This window comes from Suricata suricatta, chromosome 8 (assembly GCF_006229205.1).
Source record: "Suricata suricatta isolate VVHF042 chromosome 8, meerkat_22Aug2017_6uvM2_HiC, whole genome shotgun sequence".
Taxonomy (NCBI): Eukaryota; Metazoa; Chordata; class Mammalia; order Carnivora; family Herpestidae; genus Suricata; species Suricata suricatta.
The window spans coordinates 46,546,725-46,565,250 of NC_043707.1; the positions used below are offsets into that span (position 1 = coordinate 46,546,725).

Consider the following 18,526-nt stretch of genomic DNA (forward strand, 5'->3'; position numbering starts at 1 on the left):
AAAATAAGAAAAGGCATACATATAAGAGGGAAAAAAAATTGTCCCTCTTTGTGAATGACATGATGGTCTACATAGAAAAATCTAAAAGAATCTGCAAAGAACAATACAAAAACCTCTTAGTAATAATTCAGCAGGGTTGCAACATATAAGATAAACAGAAAAACCAATTATATACCTATTTACTGTCAATAAGCACATGAACACCAAGTATTTAAAGTACAATAATATTAATAATCGCTCAAAACATTTAAATAATTAGGTATAGGGGCACCTGGGTAGCGTCCAGCTTCAGCTCAGGTCATGATCTGATGGTTTGTGGGTTCAAGCCCCATGTCGGGCTCTGTGCTGAAAGCTCAGAGCTTAGAGTCTGCTTTGGATCCTGTGTCTCCTTCTCTCTCTGCCCCTTTTCTGCTTGTGCTCTGTCTCTCTCAAAAATAAATAAACATTAAAAAAAATTCAATGCAATTCCTATGAAAAGCCTGGAAATATATATTTTTGTAATTATAGACAAGATTATTCTAAAGTTTATATGGAAGTGCAAAGGAACTAAACTAGCTAAAGCAATTCTGAAAAAGAAGAATCATGTGGGAAGAGTTGGTCTACTCACCTTCAAGAGCTATTATTTAGCTACTGTAATCAAGACCATGTGATATTGACAGACAGATGAGAGAAAGCAGCAATAATAGATCTACATAATTATGTCAACTGATCTTTGACAAAAGCATAATAGCAATTCAATGGGGGAGAGATGGCCTTTTCAACAATGGTGCTGGCTAAAAAGAAAAAAGAACTTCAAGGTAAATCTCACACCTTGCCGAAATGTAGCTCAAAATGGATCAGGAGCCAGCAAGTAAAATTAAAACTAAAGTAAAATTAAAACTATAAAATTTTTAGAAAAAGAATTGGGAGGAAATTTCAGGATATAGGGCTAGACAAAGAGTTCTCAGACTTAACACCAAAGACACAATCATAAAGAGAGAAACTGATAAATTGGGCTTCATCAAAATGAAAATGTTTTCTTTTATGAAAGACCTTATTAAGAAAAGATAAGCTACCGAGTGGGAGAAATGTTTGTAAACCACATCTCTGACAAAGAACTAATATTAAAGAGCTCTCAAAACTCAACAATCAAAAAGCAACCTGTTTAGTAAATAGGCAAAGACGTGACTAAGAATTTCATGGAGAAGACCATATAGATGTCAAATAAGCACAAGAAGAAAATGTTCAGCCTCATCAGATACTAGGGGAATGCAAATTAAAACCATAATGAAATATCACTACCCATCTGTAAAAATGGCAAAAATTTTTAAAAAGTGACAACTCCAGATGCTGCCAGGGATGTGGAAGAACTAGATAGCTCATCACTACATCTCTGGTGGGAAGGGCATGTGGTGCTCTACTCAGGAAAACAGTGTGGCAGTTTCTTTAAACATTTAACATGCAGTTACTATACCCAGAAATCACACTCCTAACATGTATCTGAGATAAAACCAACCTTCACAAAAAAACTTGTCCATGAATGTTTATAGCAGCTTTATTCATGATTGCCAAGAACTTTAAGCAACCCAGATGTCCTTCAATAGGTGAATACTTGACCAAACTGTAGTACCTCCATCCCATGTAAATACTACTCAGCAAATAAAAAAAAAAATGACCTTTTGATATACACAAGAATCTGGATGAACCCCTCTAGAAAAATATGATGAGTTGAAGAAGCCATACGCAGAAGGTGACATCCTATATGATTCAACTTATGTAACATTCTTGAAATGAAAAGATTATAAAAATCTTTTCAGGGAGGGGATGAGATTGGCCGAAAGAGAATGTGGCTGTAAAGGGATACCATGAGGCATCCTTGTGGTTATGAAAATGTTCTGTTTCTTGACTCTATCAATGCCAATGTCTAGTTTGTGATACTGTTCTACAGTTTTACAAGATATTACTTTAACAGAAACTGGATAAAATGTGCAACGGGTCTCCATCATTTCTTAGAATTGCACATCAATCTACAATGACCTTTTGTGAAAAGTTTGAAGAAAGGGGTGTCTGGGTGGCTCAGTTGATTTTAGTGTCTAGTTCTTGATTTCGGCTCAGGTCATGATCTCACAGTTCATGAGACTGAGCTCCGTGTGGGGTGCTGTGCTGACAGTGTGGAGCCTGCTTGGGATTCTCTCTCTCCCTCTTTCCCTGCTCCCTGGCTTGGACTCTCTCTCTAAAAATAAATACATAGACATATTTTTTACTTTAAAGAAAAGTGACATTAATATTTCATGATCTCTCTGGTAGCTCCTTCACTGTTTCTATTTAAGCTCCCACTCACCAGATGGTGGGCCACAGATCTCAGTCAGGGGATGGTCTCCCTGCTTCCTTAAATCTGAGTTTCAGGGAGGTTAACATGATGTGAGTCCTGTGCTTGGTGTTCTCATCTGTGCTGGTGTCCAGCCATCTGTCCGCCTAGGACACGGCTGTACCCTCTTTACCTTTGTGGCCGATGGTTCCATTCTGGAGCTCCAGGAGTTCTTTCTCTCAGTGGACTGTGGAAAGACCTCAGAATCATTTTGGGTCTATTGGCCAGATACATCCAGTGGGCACTTCTACTCTACAAGCCCAGGGGCTCAAGGAACCCAAGGACTATGCTTGGGTATTGGGGACACAGGTCCCCTTCATTTTAAGGTTCCTTGGCTTTTTTCAAGGATGAGAGGGAGGCTTTAGATGAGGCATGGTTAAGTGACCACACAGTACGCCTTGTGATGTCTTGTGTCCCCCCCTGACTCCATGTTCGGTTGTGGCTGCAGAAGGGCTCTGGCCCCCTTGTCATGTACCTGCAGTTATCCAAATGCTCATCGCTTCCTTTTGATTCTTCTTTCTCTCAATTCAAACTTTATCTATGCCAAGGGCAGAGGAGGGTGTGACACAGTGGATATATTCTTCCAAACCATGTATCTTGGGTCTGGTCCTCACATTTTTTCTCCTGGGTTCTCAGCATTCTGCTAAACCATCCTTCTCCTGGTGGGATGGCATGCAATCTCTTTGTTGCTGCTCGAATTGGTTAGAGTAACAGGAGGTATGAAGGAAAATCTTCTTGTCATTAGGTCAGAATATTTTTTTATTTTTTTAATTTATTTTTGAGAGACAGAGAGAGACAGAACGAGCAGGGGAGGGTCAGAGAGAGAGGGAGACACAGAATCCAAATTAGGCTCCAGGCTCTGAGCTGTCAGCACAGCACAGAGCCCGATGCGGGGTCAAACCCACGAACCGTGAGATTATGACCTGAGCCAACGCTGGACACTTAACCAACTGAGCCACTCAGGCACCCCAGGTCAGAATGTTATTCTGTGACATATTCTATCATCTTTCTTCCCTTGGTCCCCTTACTCTGGCTTGTCTTTCCCTTCAGTTTGTGGCCCAGGTCCTGGAACATAAAGATATAGGCTTCGTGATGGTGGATGCCAAAAAAGAAGCCAAGCTTGCCAAGAAACTGGGTAAGTGGGACTTCTTTAGGCATACAAGGAAGAAACAAATGTCTTGCAAAAAAAAATACAGTTTCATTTCTTCTTGCATGGTAACTAGACTATTTTTCAATAAATATAAAACAATTCTGCACACCTTAGTCTTGGGTTTGGGATGAGTTTCATGAAAGTAGTATTGGCTTGAATTGAATGATTTCACATAAATCATCAAATATATCTTTGTATAACTGTAGAAATTGACACCAAAGAAGTCAAACCTTTCTTTTCAGCTCCTAGAGGAGGCTAAAAACCTGGCCTCTTCATCTCATTGCCCTGGTTATCTCTCTGGAAGAGAACAAATCTCTTCCTCCATCACCTATTATTTCCTTATCTCTTGGCTGAAGCAGCCAACACAAGATAACCTTAATAGTAATGACTCTAGAGTTCCAGTGGTTTCTAGATGTAAAGCTAAACCCCAGCTGGGCATTATCATTAAGGGCGAGAGGGAGGATTTAGATGCGGCACGGTTGGGTGACCACACCGTGCATGTTGTGATCTCTTGTGTCAATATGTCATCTTAAGGGCAAGTACACTTCAAGACTCTCACACCCCTAATCCCAAGGAGAGAGAATACGGGTAACTCCTCTGGCTTCTCAGCACCCACCCACACACATGTACTGCCCATTTTGCCTTTTCTGCACGACCAGTGAAGAATGGCTATTTAAAAATAGCAGGAGCTTATAAAACAGGACCTTTGAAGAAAGGTTAATTGGATTTGGAGTAGTAAACACAGGGGGGAAAAAGATTAGTGGCTTCAGGTACACTGAAGTTCATTATCTTCAGGCATTACAAACAATTGTTCTCTTATTTTCAAGAAGACTAGTTTTTTTTAAGGTTTAAATTTTATGAAACTATATATAGGTTAGACACAAGGAAGAATTCATGATTATAAAACGATAATGAATTATTAAGAATGTCTGGGGTATCTCTTTCCCTAGAGCTACGTTAAGGAATATTTTCTCCACCTTGATGAGGGGAAAAGAGTATGTTAAATTCTTTCTCGAGTCAAAAGCAATTTAATGACTCGTTTCTCTTCCCCCAGCATCTATTGACTCCCTAGTCTTCTTTCGCATTGCTTTCAGGGGACGTTGAGTTTGAGAGAATTTCCAGTAAATTTAGTTGAGGGGAGAAAACTAGTATTCCAGTGATCTAAGAATTTAGGATGTGTGTGTGTGCCAGGGAGAGCAGGGAATGCTGGGCAAGTTTTTATAAGAATGAACCAGTGGGTATGCTCCAGGGCACAGAGCTTGCAAAATCTAAACAAACTTCTCTCTCCACTGAACATGGAGGAAATAGAGCAGGAATTAGTTTTGGTTCTCAGAGTTGACAGGAAAGTGTTATTTTGTGAACCTGCTCCTTCATCATCATCCTCCCTTCCATTTGCCTGAGTTTGGTCTCCATCAGGCTATGTCTGAACTACTACAAAAGCCTCCCAACTGCTTTCACTTAGGAAAGAATCCAACATCAGGACACTGACTGATGTTCCCACGCTACCCTTTGTGATCGGTCAAGTATCCTTGACACCTTGACCCTTTAGATTTACAGATGGTGCTCCAGGGTGTGCCTGGGGTCTTTCGGACTGCCCTGGGACCCTGCAGGCAGTGGGCCAGCCTCCTCTTCTCCACAGGTTCTACAGGAGAGTTCCTTTGGAGAAAGCATTCTCCAGCTAATAGAAAGTTTGAAAACAATTAGTCTAAGGAATTAAGGATGCTATGCAGTTGGACCACAGGCCAGCCTGAGTTATTTAGCATTCCTGGAGGGAAATGCAGTTTTCCAGTGAACATTTGTTAAAGCACATAGCAGTACGCCAGGAGCAATGGAGGGCAGAAAAGATGCAAAACTTTCCCTTGCAGGATTATCAGCTAACTGGGAGAAGATGAGTAGAATTCAGCCAAGATAGGAAAGTAAGCTTCTCATTCTGGTCATGGATGTTTATGGGGTGCCTGATGTGTCCAGGCTCTGTGCAAGCTTCTGGGGATACCAAGGTGACAGTGGTCCTGCCTTTGGGGAGCTTACTGTTCCAGTGAGTTCCTGTAAATGAGGCTGACTAAGGAGCAGTGGTGGCAAGAGAGATTGGCGTGGCCTCCTGGGGAAAGATGAGTCCTATGCCAAGATCCAAAGGAACTGACCAGGATGAGAGCAGGGGTGGAGGTCACTCCAAATTTGGGGAGCCAGGAGAACATCTGGGTAAAGAACACTTTGTGACTTCACACACCCTTTCACATCAGCATGAGGGCAAGAAGGAAAAAGGATGCACAAAGGATTAAGAGAGCAGGTCTACCCAAGGGAGAGTGTGAAGGGGAGGATTGGCACTAGGTTATGGAGGAATAGAAGGAGTCAAGTGGGCAGTGGGCATTGAAACATTTTGGTAGGGAGAATGAGGTTGGCGGTATATTTGGAAAATGAAAGCAGTGGTAGGGTAGAGAATCGATTATTCTTGCAAGTTAAAGTTCAGGTGGAGCTGTTGGTTCTTGACTATTTCCATTTAAATGTGTACTTAGGGTGTCCTTTCCAAAGGAAAGGTTAAGGGGAACCGATCCTAAGGTTAACGCTAGTTCCACAGATCCTGAGCCATACTTCAGCCCATGGGATCACTTTTCTTGCATCAGGCTGACCTTGTCTTGGGGACTCTTTGTTTCTTCCAGGTTTTGATGAAGAAGGAAGCCTGTATGTCCTTAAGGGTGATCGCACGATTGAGTTTGATGGCGAGTTTGCTGCTGATGTCCTGGTGGAATTTCTCCTGGACGTAAGCATTTATGCACAGTGGCCTTGCATGGAGCTGTTTGGGTTCAAATATAGGGATGTAAAACCCCAAAGTAAAAGCAAAGACGATGGATAATCTGTGCTGGCCCAAGAAAGATTCCTCATGCTTCACAAAACACCTAGGAGTACCTACTTCACAGTGCTATTTTCTACTGGGAAGCTGGCCCTTAAGTTGCCTTAGAAACTGTTTTATTATTGACCTGAGGGTCACTAATCAGGACTGTGTAGGCAACACATTAATTCTCTTAGCAATCATACACCACGAGTCCCCAAAACCCAAGGTTCCAGGGCATCTGAAGAGGCTCTGGGGAGAGTGGGAAAGAGAGATGGATAATCACTCAGAGACAGAGCAGCTGAAGTGGAAGGGACTAAGGAGCCCCCGATAGCACACTCTACTCTCAGTCACAGAGGACGACACTCTAGATCCATGTGCTCAGGCAGATAGAGGAACAAACATGATAAAGGTATGTTACCCATAGATGAACTCACACTTTCAGTAGCAGCTGTAAAGTCGAATGATTTTGAACAGATATGTGTACAGATACACAACATCCATGCTGGTGATTCCCTATCTACCAGCTAGTGCAAAGTGGCCTGTGGCCTTTTCCTCATGGCTTCAACAAACCCAGAAAGAGTGAGTCAAAAGTGAGTTGAAGGCCATGTCCTGCAAAAAAGCACCCAAGACTGTCTCTCCTCTCTCGTGGACCCACACCTACAAGCCCTAAAAATGTGAAGGAGGCAACAGAAAACTCTGGGCCAGCCCAGTACTGGCCCATCTCTGAAAGCTAAGTGGAGGCTTTTAGATACACATAATGGAAACCAGACTCAACTACCTCAAAGCACAAATGGAAGGACAGAGTGAGGGCAGAGTTTAGACTTACTGGTAAATCACAGGTAGTGCACCTTTCAGTGTGTTGTTGGCTTTGTCCTCAGGCTGACTCTTCTCAGGTTGGTTATAAGAGAGCTGATACTTGCATCTCCTCATTCATATGCAATGGTGGGTAAAGTGGGGGAGGATCTGGCTTCCATTGTTCTCTTTAAAGGATAGAAGAACTTTCCCAAAGCTTTCAGCAAATCTGCCTGAGAGTCATTGGCCAGAATTGGGTCACATGCCATTCCAAACTCAATAACAGACAAGAGAAATAGAATTGCCCAATCAGCATACTCCTTAAGTCCATTCCTTGGAAGGCATTGCTGCTGTGCACACCAGGGGTGCATGGAGTCCACAGCTTCCCGCCAAAGTATCTTACATGTGGGCGCGCGACTTCCCCACTGAGGAAGGCACAGTTCTCTTGTTGGAACATATTTCATGTGTCTGTGTGTGTGTGTGTGTGTGTGTGTGTGTGTGTGTGTGTGGCATTCCAGCTAATTGAGGATCCCGTGGAGATCATCACAAGCAAACTGGAAGTCCAAGCCTTTGAACGCATTGAGGACCAGATCAAACTCATTGGCTTTTTCAAGAGTGAAGACTCGGAGTGTAAGTTATCTGTCAGCCCCACCTGTGAGTCTAAAGACTAGATTCCTAACCAGATATGTTACATGTCTCCCATAAAGAGAATGGGCTGTTGGCATATTGGGTGCTGGGTGGGAAGGAGGGAGAAAGAACCTTCTTTGCACCCTCTGCAATGGGTGGGACACATGTCCAAGAATGATGCAAAACAGCCAGGGATGCTGGAGAGCATTAAGGTTGGGCCATGTTCTCTGATCTTGAAGGGGAAGGTGAATGTTTTACAGAAAAGAGAAAAGTCTTCCTCCCCCTTTTTCTACCTGCCCACCTACCAGTGGAATTCTCCCCTAAAATAAGTAAATAGTGGACTCTCTTCCTGATGTTGGCCCCTCCTGTGGTCACCGGTTAGAGAGCTTCTCAGCCACTTGGACAGGATGAGAGGAAAATCTGAGTAGGCAGGGCCTCGCAGCTGCCCACAATGTGGAAACTTGCTGGCCAACCCCACGGCCGACCACCAAGGCTCCCTGCAATAGCACAGCCTCACCCTTGGGTATAATCCCTTTGAATGCTTTGCGGTCAGGTTCTGGGTGGACACAGGAATGCATCATAGCACTACCACCACCCTTACCAGGGTGAGAGAAAGTGGGAGTCAGGAAGAGGAGGGGCCAGCAAGGCTCCTACTGGAGTACATCTTTCCAAAGATCTTTGGCAGCATGTCCCCATGAAGTTATCCTTTTCCTGAAGTCTCAGCCGTGCAGAGAAGGAGAGTGATGAGTGGGCATAACCGTGGTCACATTAGCGTGTGGGGGCCATGCAAAGGAAGGCTGCTTATGTTTCTGGAAAGCCAAAATCACCCATCTGCCAACCGGCATCCTTGGTCTTCGACCAACAAGCCACCTATTTTCTCTCTCCCGTGACCAAACTTCACTGTCTTCTCATGTGTTATATAAAAGCTTCTCTACTCGCCCTCCTTAGCAGTGTGCCCCGGGGAAGGTGGCTAGCCAAAGATGCTTACCCAGCTTGCCTTTGGGTGATTTCACTTGGATTTTTCTGTTTCTTTTAGATGCTGTCTACTGTGGGGTGCTCTGCCTACCCCCTTCTTTCTCTTAGGTTTCCTTCTATTTCATTTTCTCCTTTCTCTTCCCCATCCCTCCATTTGCTTTGTCCTCCGTGTCTCTCTCCTCCATTAAGCTCAGGATAGCAGATAAGGAGGGAGGTCAGGTCCAGACTGAGATAAAGAACACATCTTCCAGGTCCTGTCCTCCCTCCTAAACCTGTTGACAAAAACAGCTCCCTTTAATCGGTACACATCATGGGTCAGGCCTCTGCCAGGAGCTCCACATAGATGCCTTCATTTCTTTCTCATGACTAGCCTGTAGGGCAGTTACCATATTATCAGCATTTTCATGAGGAGGAAATGAAAGGAACACAAAGGTTAAATTAACTCACTATCACACAGCTAGTACATAAATCGTAGAGCTACGATTTCAGTCCCAGGAATCTGACTTTATAGCTGACAAACTTAAACCCTGTTTTGTACTTTCAAGACTTACACATGTTTTCACATCATGGCACACACAAAATGTGGGGGTGCTTGCACAGCCCATAGGAGTGACCTGGAAGAGATTTGGACTTAGTAGAAAAACAAAACAAAACATTCTTTTGCTTTCTTTATCTACTACTCCTACTGCTACTACTACCAATAATAATAATAAAACCAGAGAAAAGTTATCAAATATTGCATTGCATAAATCTTCCAAATAAAATGTTTTTAGATATTTGAATGAGAAGGTTGTACTAGCTTCTAAAACTATAGCTTTTGAAATAGCAACATGCTATTCCTGGTGAAGGGTTTAAATGATCTCTTCTACTCTTGGTCACAGCTGACAAGAGACTTTGGATGGCAGCAAATGATAAGACAACACGGTCATTATTTCCCCTTTGATGGATGAGCGGTCTTTTCTCACCATTGAACAGAATTCGGAAATCTAGTCTCTAAACTATCCCTCCAGGGTGTGAGCGTCCATTCAGTTCTTGTGGCTATTACTCTCTTTTTCATTGATAAATGGAATATTCTTATGGTAATTTGAATAGATTTCAAATTCAAAGTTTTCCCCAATTATATATTTCAAAATAATGACAAAGCATTTCCTAAGGAATACACAGATATTGCTCTACTAGTCTTACCATTTTTTCCCTGAAGATTTAAATAATAAAATCACTAGTGAGCCATTTCAATCTCCTTCTTAAGGTTGAATTTTTATCTTTAAATTGATAAACATTGTCTTTAGGAATACCTGACACCAGATCAGGCTAATAATACTGACTATGATGATGATGAACATAATAAAATATAGTAATCATAAATTTACTCCATTAAAGTTAGTAGAAAATATAAACATTAGAGTATATTAATTCAAAACCAAAAAAATAGAATATTTCAGAGTGTCACAAACCCCAAAACATCACTGATGATGAATGAACATGGACTCTGGTCACAATCACACCACCTGAGAAGATCCCGTGAGGACATCAGGGCAGTAGCCTCTCTCCAAGGCTCTCTCTAGCTGTGATGCTTGCTGACGTCTTTGGCAGAAAATAATTGTTCTAGAATGTGGGAAGTTTATAGATGGAACAATTACTTTCAGATATAATTAACTACTGTAAAAGTTTGAATGGTTGTAGAAAACATGTAGGAAGTTTACTACCACAAAAAAAAAATGTATGTCTCTCACTGGTAGCTACCACACACTGACTGAAAACATCGTGACGTTCTGTCAGGCATCTATGTCTCTCTGTTTCTTCTTGCCTTTCAAAAGAGGATGGGATCTGTGGGTGGGAAATCTAGGAGTTGGTAAGGCACCAAGGGAAACAGTCATTGAGAATCCTGTATTTGAGTGTGATTGGTCAAGGAACTTTAATGGCACCACAAGCATTGGCTCTACAAATGATCCCAAGCCATCCTATAGAGCAAGAACGATAGAGGGACCATGGAGTATTGAAGGGATTAAACACATAGTTAGACTGGAATGGTCTTGGGGAAAAAAGGGTCCTAGGAGATTTTGGACCAAATTAGAAAGGTCCTGGAAGAACTGGGGGCTACATCTACCAAGGAACTTGGACATGAATGTTCACATCCAGCTTGAACATGTAGCTATGAGTGCTAGTGTTGAAGGAGCATGACAGGAACTTCCTGGGAGTGGGGGGAATTCAGCTGATGTTAAGAATTCCAAACTGGGGGAAATCTGGAGCTGGGGGTTGGGGGGCCAAGACCAAGGACGGGAACCCCTGGGAGATGGGAAGAAAGGTGAGTAGTTGCTAAGGTAAGTCTGCGGGAAGCTGAAGGTTGAAGACTGACCATTGAGGAGCCTATTCTAGAAGGGGAAACTGGAGGGTCAGACTGGAGGAGCTAAGAAGGAGCTGGTTGGCATCATAACAGGACGTGAGGGCAGGGAAAACCCGGGACAACCTGAGATCAGACAGAGCAGGCGGTTAGACCAGGTACCCTACAAGACAACTGCTGTTGGGCAAGGATAAAGATTCAGCCACAGTCTAAAGTGCCACCCTGGAGAATTACCATGCTCTAGCTATCCTTCTTCATCTTAAAAGGGATATAGACTGGTTCCCTAGGTGAGGAAAATGTACTGGACACAGGTTGAGGCCACTCTTTCCATCAGGGTAGAAGTTCATAGAGATGTGGAGGGGGTCAGAGAAGGAGGGTACAAAGGATTCTGATGGAGCCCACTATAGCTTGAGACAGACATAAATGACTGGGATATGGCTTAAACACTTTGATTCTCTCCTGCCTTCTCTCTCTTCCTTCTCCAGACCCCCACTCATCCTCTTCCCCTCCACCCTGTTCTCTGCCCCAACTATCAGTCTGTATAATAGACTTTCTGACTACCCAGTTACTTTTATGGGGATGAGTTTGTGTGAATGTGTATCCACCTGTCCAGGCATTCTTGTAAAGTTGTCAACCCCCTCGCATCTGTGTTTATTGCACCTCGATTCTAGCAACTATCACTTTGCACTGTGGTTCTCTAAGGATCCATACCCTTTCTGGGTTGTGAGCCTTTGAGATCAGTGTCTTTGTCTTATATCTTGGTGTTCCCTGAGCCAGTATTATTCTTGAAATGTTTTTGATTGCATATTAGAAAATCTGCATGCTCCTAGGATTCTAGCCAAAGCTTATACCTCTAGTGATTAAGAGATAGGGAATTCCACAAAATGGGAAAAAGTTAATCTTAAGAATGAAATGTAGGATCACCAACTTTCAGGATTATAGACATTATGCAGAACCACCACCATCACCATTATCATCTCCACGACCCTCACCTCTAAGGCTGAAATACCGGTGTATTTACCCGGTAACTATCAAGATGCAGTAAGCACAGTCTGGCCGTCCTCATGTGTCTCCTGCCTCTCTTGACTATTTGGACACATGCTTAGGACCAGAGTCAAGCATCGGCTTGATTAATTCCAAATCAACCTCCCAAGGGGTCAGAATTAAAATGAAAACTTAAAAAGAGGGAAAGGGGGTGCCTGGGTGACTCAGTTTTGGCTAAGCATCCAACTTCAGCTCAGGTCATGATCTCACAGTTCATGAGTGCGGGCCCCGAGTCGGGCTCTGTGCTGGCAGCTTAGATCCTGGGGCTGCTTCAGATTCCGTGTCTCCCTCTCTAGCTGCCCTCCCCCCGTTCTCTCTATATATATCTCTTTCTCTCCCTCTCCTTCTGTCTCTCTATCTCAAAAAAAAAAAACCTAAACATTAAAAAGAGGGAAAGAAAAATGAGGATTTACCAAAAGAGGTACTCCTGCTAAGAAGTTTAAAATACCTTCATGATGTCATCTTTGAGGATGATTTACATACTAAGGTGGAGTTTCTTTTTACTTAGCCCTCATTTATAGTAAGCTGCACTCTCTCTCGAGGGCGCACTTACAACTAGTGGTGAGTTTAGGTGGAAGAACTTTTCCCTTGGGTTTAGAGTCTAATATTCTATTTTTCTCCCTCTCTGAGCTTCCTCCATTTTCTCCTTCCCATTTACCAATTCCCAAAAACACATAAAAATGAGGTAAAATGTTCTTCTTTCACTCAAGTGAATGCCAGTCAATTCAGACTCCTTGGGGGGGGGGGTGTTGTGGTTTTAAATAGTACTAAATAATTATCTATCTAAACAATATATGCTAAATAATTATCCAGTCAGGATTAATTGGCTCCCCAGTTTCTATATTTAAAGACAAATGTCTGCAGTGCGCATCTTGAAAAGGTCTCTGTGTTTGATCTTTTCCCTCTTAGATTACAAGGCTTTTGAAGAGGCAGCTGAACACTTCCAACCTTACATCAAATTTTTTGCTACCTTCGACAAAGGGGTAAGTTGCTATGAAACACCAATTTACATACTTTTGTAGGCGCGAAGGATTAAAATTTGAACTTTCCAGCACTTTTTTCCTTTTAGAAACACTAACCATCTGCCATCCATTAATACTTTCTCCGGAAGTGTTAGAAACAGGGCAGGACATCACTTTTGAGTGGGAGAGGAGTACAAAGATGATAAATTCAGAGGATGGAAGGGAATTTCTGAAAACGGCCAATGGGAAGTGATGAGCCACTCTTTCCCACCTTGATCACTAAGAGAGGGAGGTGCCTCAGCGGAGTGTGCCAGGACACTGATCACCACTTCCTTGTTTTGAGAGCGCTGCTCTCCCTTCCCGGGGGGCACACTCCTCCCTCTCTGGGGCTGGGATGGGGATGGCATGGGGAGGGCCATTGGTCCTCGGAAGCCCCGCATGCTTCCATAAGTTACCTCCATCCTCAAGAGATGTCCTTGATGTACTTGTCTATAATTCAATTGGATGGAGGCCAGTCCTTCTCAGGACGTGGCAAGTGCTTTATAAGCCAAAGAACAGCATCTGTGAAGGACTTTTATTTGGGTTCTATCTACTGTGATGGAGTTCTGACTCCAATGGCGACTGTTTATTGAGTGCTTTCTGTGTGTTGAGTACAACTTGAAATATTGCATATATATGATCTCTAACCCCTTAAACAACTTTGAAAGGTAAGAAGCCCCATGTCTCAGATGACAAAACAGATTTAGAAAGATTAAGTAATAACCAAGTCTCCAGTGAATTAATGGGAGTGCTGAGATCCCCGTCTATGCCCCAAGCTCTGCCCTTTCCTTAGTATCACACACCTCCGCACAATACCCCGTAGCTGCCATTGAGATTTGGGGTGCATGCCCACACACCCGCATTCACATAGCAGACACACATAACACAAAATACTCATACATAACACTCATGGAAAACACCCAACACACATATAAAACAGACAAGCCCAACACAACATGTTATGTTATACATAACATAAAACACACACAACAAAACATACACAAAAGCACACAAAATACAGGACACATACAGCACATACACACAACACACAACATGACACATATCTCCTCACATACACTCACACTTAAACCCACACCCACACTTATATATGTAACACTGAGTACACAATATTTATACTCACATCCACACCTACACACTTAAGACTGTCTCTCACACACACACACACAAACAAACACAGACACCAACTAAAAACCCTAAATCACCATATTTACTAGAACAAATAAATCTAGGACACACTAAATCCTGATCATATTCAAGCATAAGTTAATCAGAGAGTGGCCTACCGAAGAATAAGGCGGTGGGGCCAGATGGTGCTGACGTGCCTTTATACTATGAGAAGTTCAAGTATTCTGTGAGAAACAAGAGGACGCCTGTAGGGAAGCCTGTAGGTGCTGAAACAGGGAAGGACTGTGACAAATAGATTGACTTCGATCCTTGTACATATGTATACTGAACCACCTCTATGGATCTGACCCTGGTCTACAAATTCTGGATTAAAAATAATCCAGAAGGAGTCTATAATCTGAGTCATGTAATCTAAACTTGAAGAAAATGTACCTTAATTGGTTGGATTAGAGTCAAAAGAGATCTTGAGCAAGAATACCAAGAAGAATGACTATCACTTATTAAGTACTTTTTTATATGCCAGGCTTTTACTGAGAGCTTTCCATGCTGCTTCAATGGTCTCAATGTGCTTGTAAAGGAAGGATTAATATTCTCAGTCTACACAGAATGAAACCAACGCACTGAGAGATTAAGTGATTTGCTCATGGTCACATAGTAAGCAGTTGAGCCTGATATAACCTCAGGTCAGCCTGACTTCAAAGTCAATGCCATACACTACTTACTGTACATCAGAGAAAGAAACATACATGTGAAACACTTTGCTGGCATCTGGCACATGGTAAACATTCCAAAAATATTACCTAGTCCTGCTGAGGATAAAAGGCAGCCGTCTAAGCCTAGGAGAATGGAGGTTGGAAGAGAATTTTAGTAGTGAAAGGGATGTACACGGAAGCCTAAACCGAATACATCATTGGTGTTCCTATGATAGGCCACCAGTGACTGGCTCTTGGGTAAGAAATCGTCTGAGGGAACAGAATCAGGCAGATGGGCTTGGCCAAGCAACAAAGCCTCAGCTCCTAGAAGGGTGGCCCGGTGCTGAGTTCAGGGTAGTGTCTGTTTTCAGACATGCCTCCCAGCCCAACCATATGGCTTCATGTCTGTGGCCCATGAAGAAGGTGAGGTCAGGCTATAATTAAAAACTCAGAAACCTCGTCACTCAAGACTCTGTAAGACACTGAGTCATAAGTGTCCCTGTTCATGTAGCCTTGTTGGATTTTATAACATTTAAAAAGAGAAAGACCCACTCTCTTCCTCTGCATGGAACACAGAAAAGCCGTCACACATAGAGGACTCAGTGCCATTTGGGACTTGAAAGTTTACACCCATCAGTTGTGGGGTAGGGAGGGAGACAGAGCCCAAGAAGATGGTGAAGTCCAAAAGACTGGCTGCGCCCAGCAGCCGCCTCAGTAGTGTCCAGCAGGGGGCGCTAGTGCAGAAAAGGGAGCGGGGATGAACCTTTTGTAGAGACGGCATGGCAGCCCAGAGGGACACACTAGAGCGGAGGTGCTTTGTAGAGGCGTGAAGTCAGGAGAGTCCTGGGTCAAGGAGGCACTAATACAGGCTGAAAGACAAAAAGCCAACTGTCAGAGGTCAAGATGACAAGAGGGCTTGGCCACTATTGAGGTGAGGGAGAGAAAGCCAAGAGAAGCTCAAAAATAAGATTGCAAGCCTCCGCTTCAAGACAGCAAAGATTTTGAAGCTACTGAAAATATTAGGGAATCTAGGAAGAAAAATCTACCGAACAACATAAGGATGGAGTTGATCAGTTCTCTTTCTGCAAGTGGGGAAGATGTATAGCTAGAGATGGCTTTCATTTATTTATTCATTTTCTCATTCCGAGAGTATTTATTGAGTGCCTTTTGTGTGTCAGAAGCTCTTCTAGATGCCAGGAACACAACATAGAGCAAAAGAGATTCCTGCCCCTGGAGAGTTTAGAGTTAATGTGGCAGGGGTAAGGGTGAGGAGAAGAGGGGAAGACAGAAAGTAAGAAAACATACCAATATATATGTTACGTTAAATATATGAGTAAGACACTGAAGATGTCAAGGCTGTTGATGTAGATTTGGGAGTTAGTTGTTTCCAACCACTGTCCATAGTGGTATCCTCCAAGGAGCTTTTAAAATCATGGATTCCTGAGCCCTACATCTAGAAGTTTGTATTCTTTTATGGTTGTGCCCAGGCCCCGAAATGTGTGTTGTTGTTTTTTTTTTATATTTTTTTAAATGTTTTTTTAATTTATTTTTGATACAGAGAGAGACAGAGCATGAGAGGGGGAGGGGCAGAGAGAGAGGGAGACACAGAACCAGAAGCAGGCTCCAGGCTCTGAGCTGTCAGCACAGAGCCCGACGTGGGGCTCGAACCCACGAACGTGAGATCTGACCCAAGCCAAAGTCAGAGGCCTAACCAACTGAGCCACCCAGGCGCCCCGAAATGTGTGTTTTCAGAGAGCTCCCTGGGGAGTTTTACCTGGCCCACAGGTTTGGAACCAGTACTGATCTCTGCATCCTGATCCTAAACCAAGCCACAACATCTCTGGAGTAAAGGGAGCAAGAGAGTCTAAGAGCTAAGGATGGCATGCTTACCAGCCAAGATACCACTGCAGGAATGGCAGCAAAGGCTTCTCTGAGATGCACAGGGGCACTCCATGGTGGTGGTGGTGGCAGCAAGGATTTAGTGATTCCCAGGGGTTTCCCAGGATTTAAGAACGTCACAATCCAACTTGACATTCATGGCCCTAACATTGCAAAGTCAGACACTGGCACTCATGGACATACACACACACACACACACACACATACACACTCTATCCCCCTCCACATATGTGATCTTGACAAATTGCATACACAAATTGTGCCTCTGGCTCGTTATCTGTAAAATAAGTATAATAATGGTTCTTACCTCAGCAATCCAAGTGAGGATTTGTAAAGGACTCAACCGAAAGCCCTTTGCATGAGAGCCTGCTGGGTGGTGAGCACCCCGTGTGCTTGCTATTATTACTGTTCTCCTGCGTCCCGTCAATTCCCACTTCCTATAAGCACGGTTTCCTGGTTCCTAAAATATGTAGTAAATGAAGTCAGAAAGCCAGGACCCAGTGTCATTTTAAGCCCCTTCTGTGACAGGCCCAGCTTTGTAAAGGACAGTGTGAAGACCCAGACACAGGCTGTGCGGTTGCTGGCTCCCGTCCACGCTCCCCACCCCATCATCTACACCATGCCCCACCCCGAACAAAACGAGATAAGCAAGAAAAAACCTCCACACTTCCCTGCCCCTTAAAATATACATGACCATAAATCTCCTTTGACTGACTATAGTTCTTAACATGGCCTATTTTCCTGAGCTCTGAATGGGATGCTGGGATTTCTTTCCCTGAAGTACTGTAAGGAATGTTTCTGGAATAGAGTGACCTGGAATTAATAGCAATTGATGACAAAAGCCATAGGGACACCAGTGTTGGCTCAGAATGGCCCTCCTTGTGTAAGAGCTTATGTAAGACCCAATCCCTCCCCCCTCCCCAATTAGTCATGGCTGCCTGGGGCCTCTGTACCGTGGGTCACCCCCACAGGGTGTCCACTCTAGGCAATTCATCTTTTGTTTCAAGGGAACCACTGTTCACCCCTGTGCTTTCTTGGACCGCAGCTCTGAACTAGAAAAGAATGGCATTTGGTTTTCTACAAAGCGTTGCGCATTCCAGGCCTCTCAAATCATTTCACAAAAAGAGGCTGGAGCTCAGCAGCCTGGCAGGCAAACACAGCAGCCTTTCTGCCCTTACAGCAGACCGCCCTGCCACTTGAATCAAGAGAGCAGATGTCTTCCGGGTTCTCGGCTGGCTCCTCAAGATTTTTATCTGGTCGAGGGTAAGCCGCTCAGCCTGGCTTGCTGGGTACTAGCCCAGTTTTAGCACCAAGAGTCTGAGATCTGGGAGACCCCTCCACGCTGGACGGACCAGGATGGTTAGTCACGCTCTGGCTGGCCACAAAGCAGGCAGTTCCCAGAGCCTGAGAAGCCACTCGACAAGCCCAGTGCTGAGAGATAACCCTAGGGCCAATGCTTTCAACCTAATTCACAAGGAGGGAGCAAGAGCTGGTTGAGGACAGATTAATGGGCTGACCTCTGATTTTGAGTCCTTGTATGCTCTAAATGGTTTCTGTCGATCGCCTATGCTATCAAATTGGTTCAGTTAAATCCATGCATCCCAGGACACTTAGCTTGCTCTTTTGACATTTGCTTCTTCCCCCAGCCTTGGCACTTCCAGTGGCATGATGATGATTGTACA

General features: G+C 43.6%; 1 protein-coding gene across 1 annotated transcript in view; it reads left to right on the plus strand.

Moving 5' to 3' along the window:
* CASQ2 (calsequestrin 2) overlaps positions 1 to 18,526 on the plus strand; it is a 64,215-nt gene that overhangs the window by 21,297 nt on the left and 24,392 nt on the right. The window contains exons 2-5 of the mRNA XM_029949470.1: positions 3,398 to 3,482; positions 6,155 to 6,255; positions 7,638 to 7,749; positions 13,016 to 13,089. Of these exons, the coding sequence (XP_029805330.1) occupies positions 3,398 to 3,482; positions 6,155 to 6,255; positions 7,638 to 7,749; positions 13,016 to 13,089 (372 nt within the window). The remainder of the gene's footprint in view (positions 1 to 3,397; positions 3,483 to 6,154; positions 6,256 to 7,637; positions 7,750 to 13,015; positions 13,090 to 18,526) is intronic.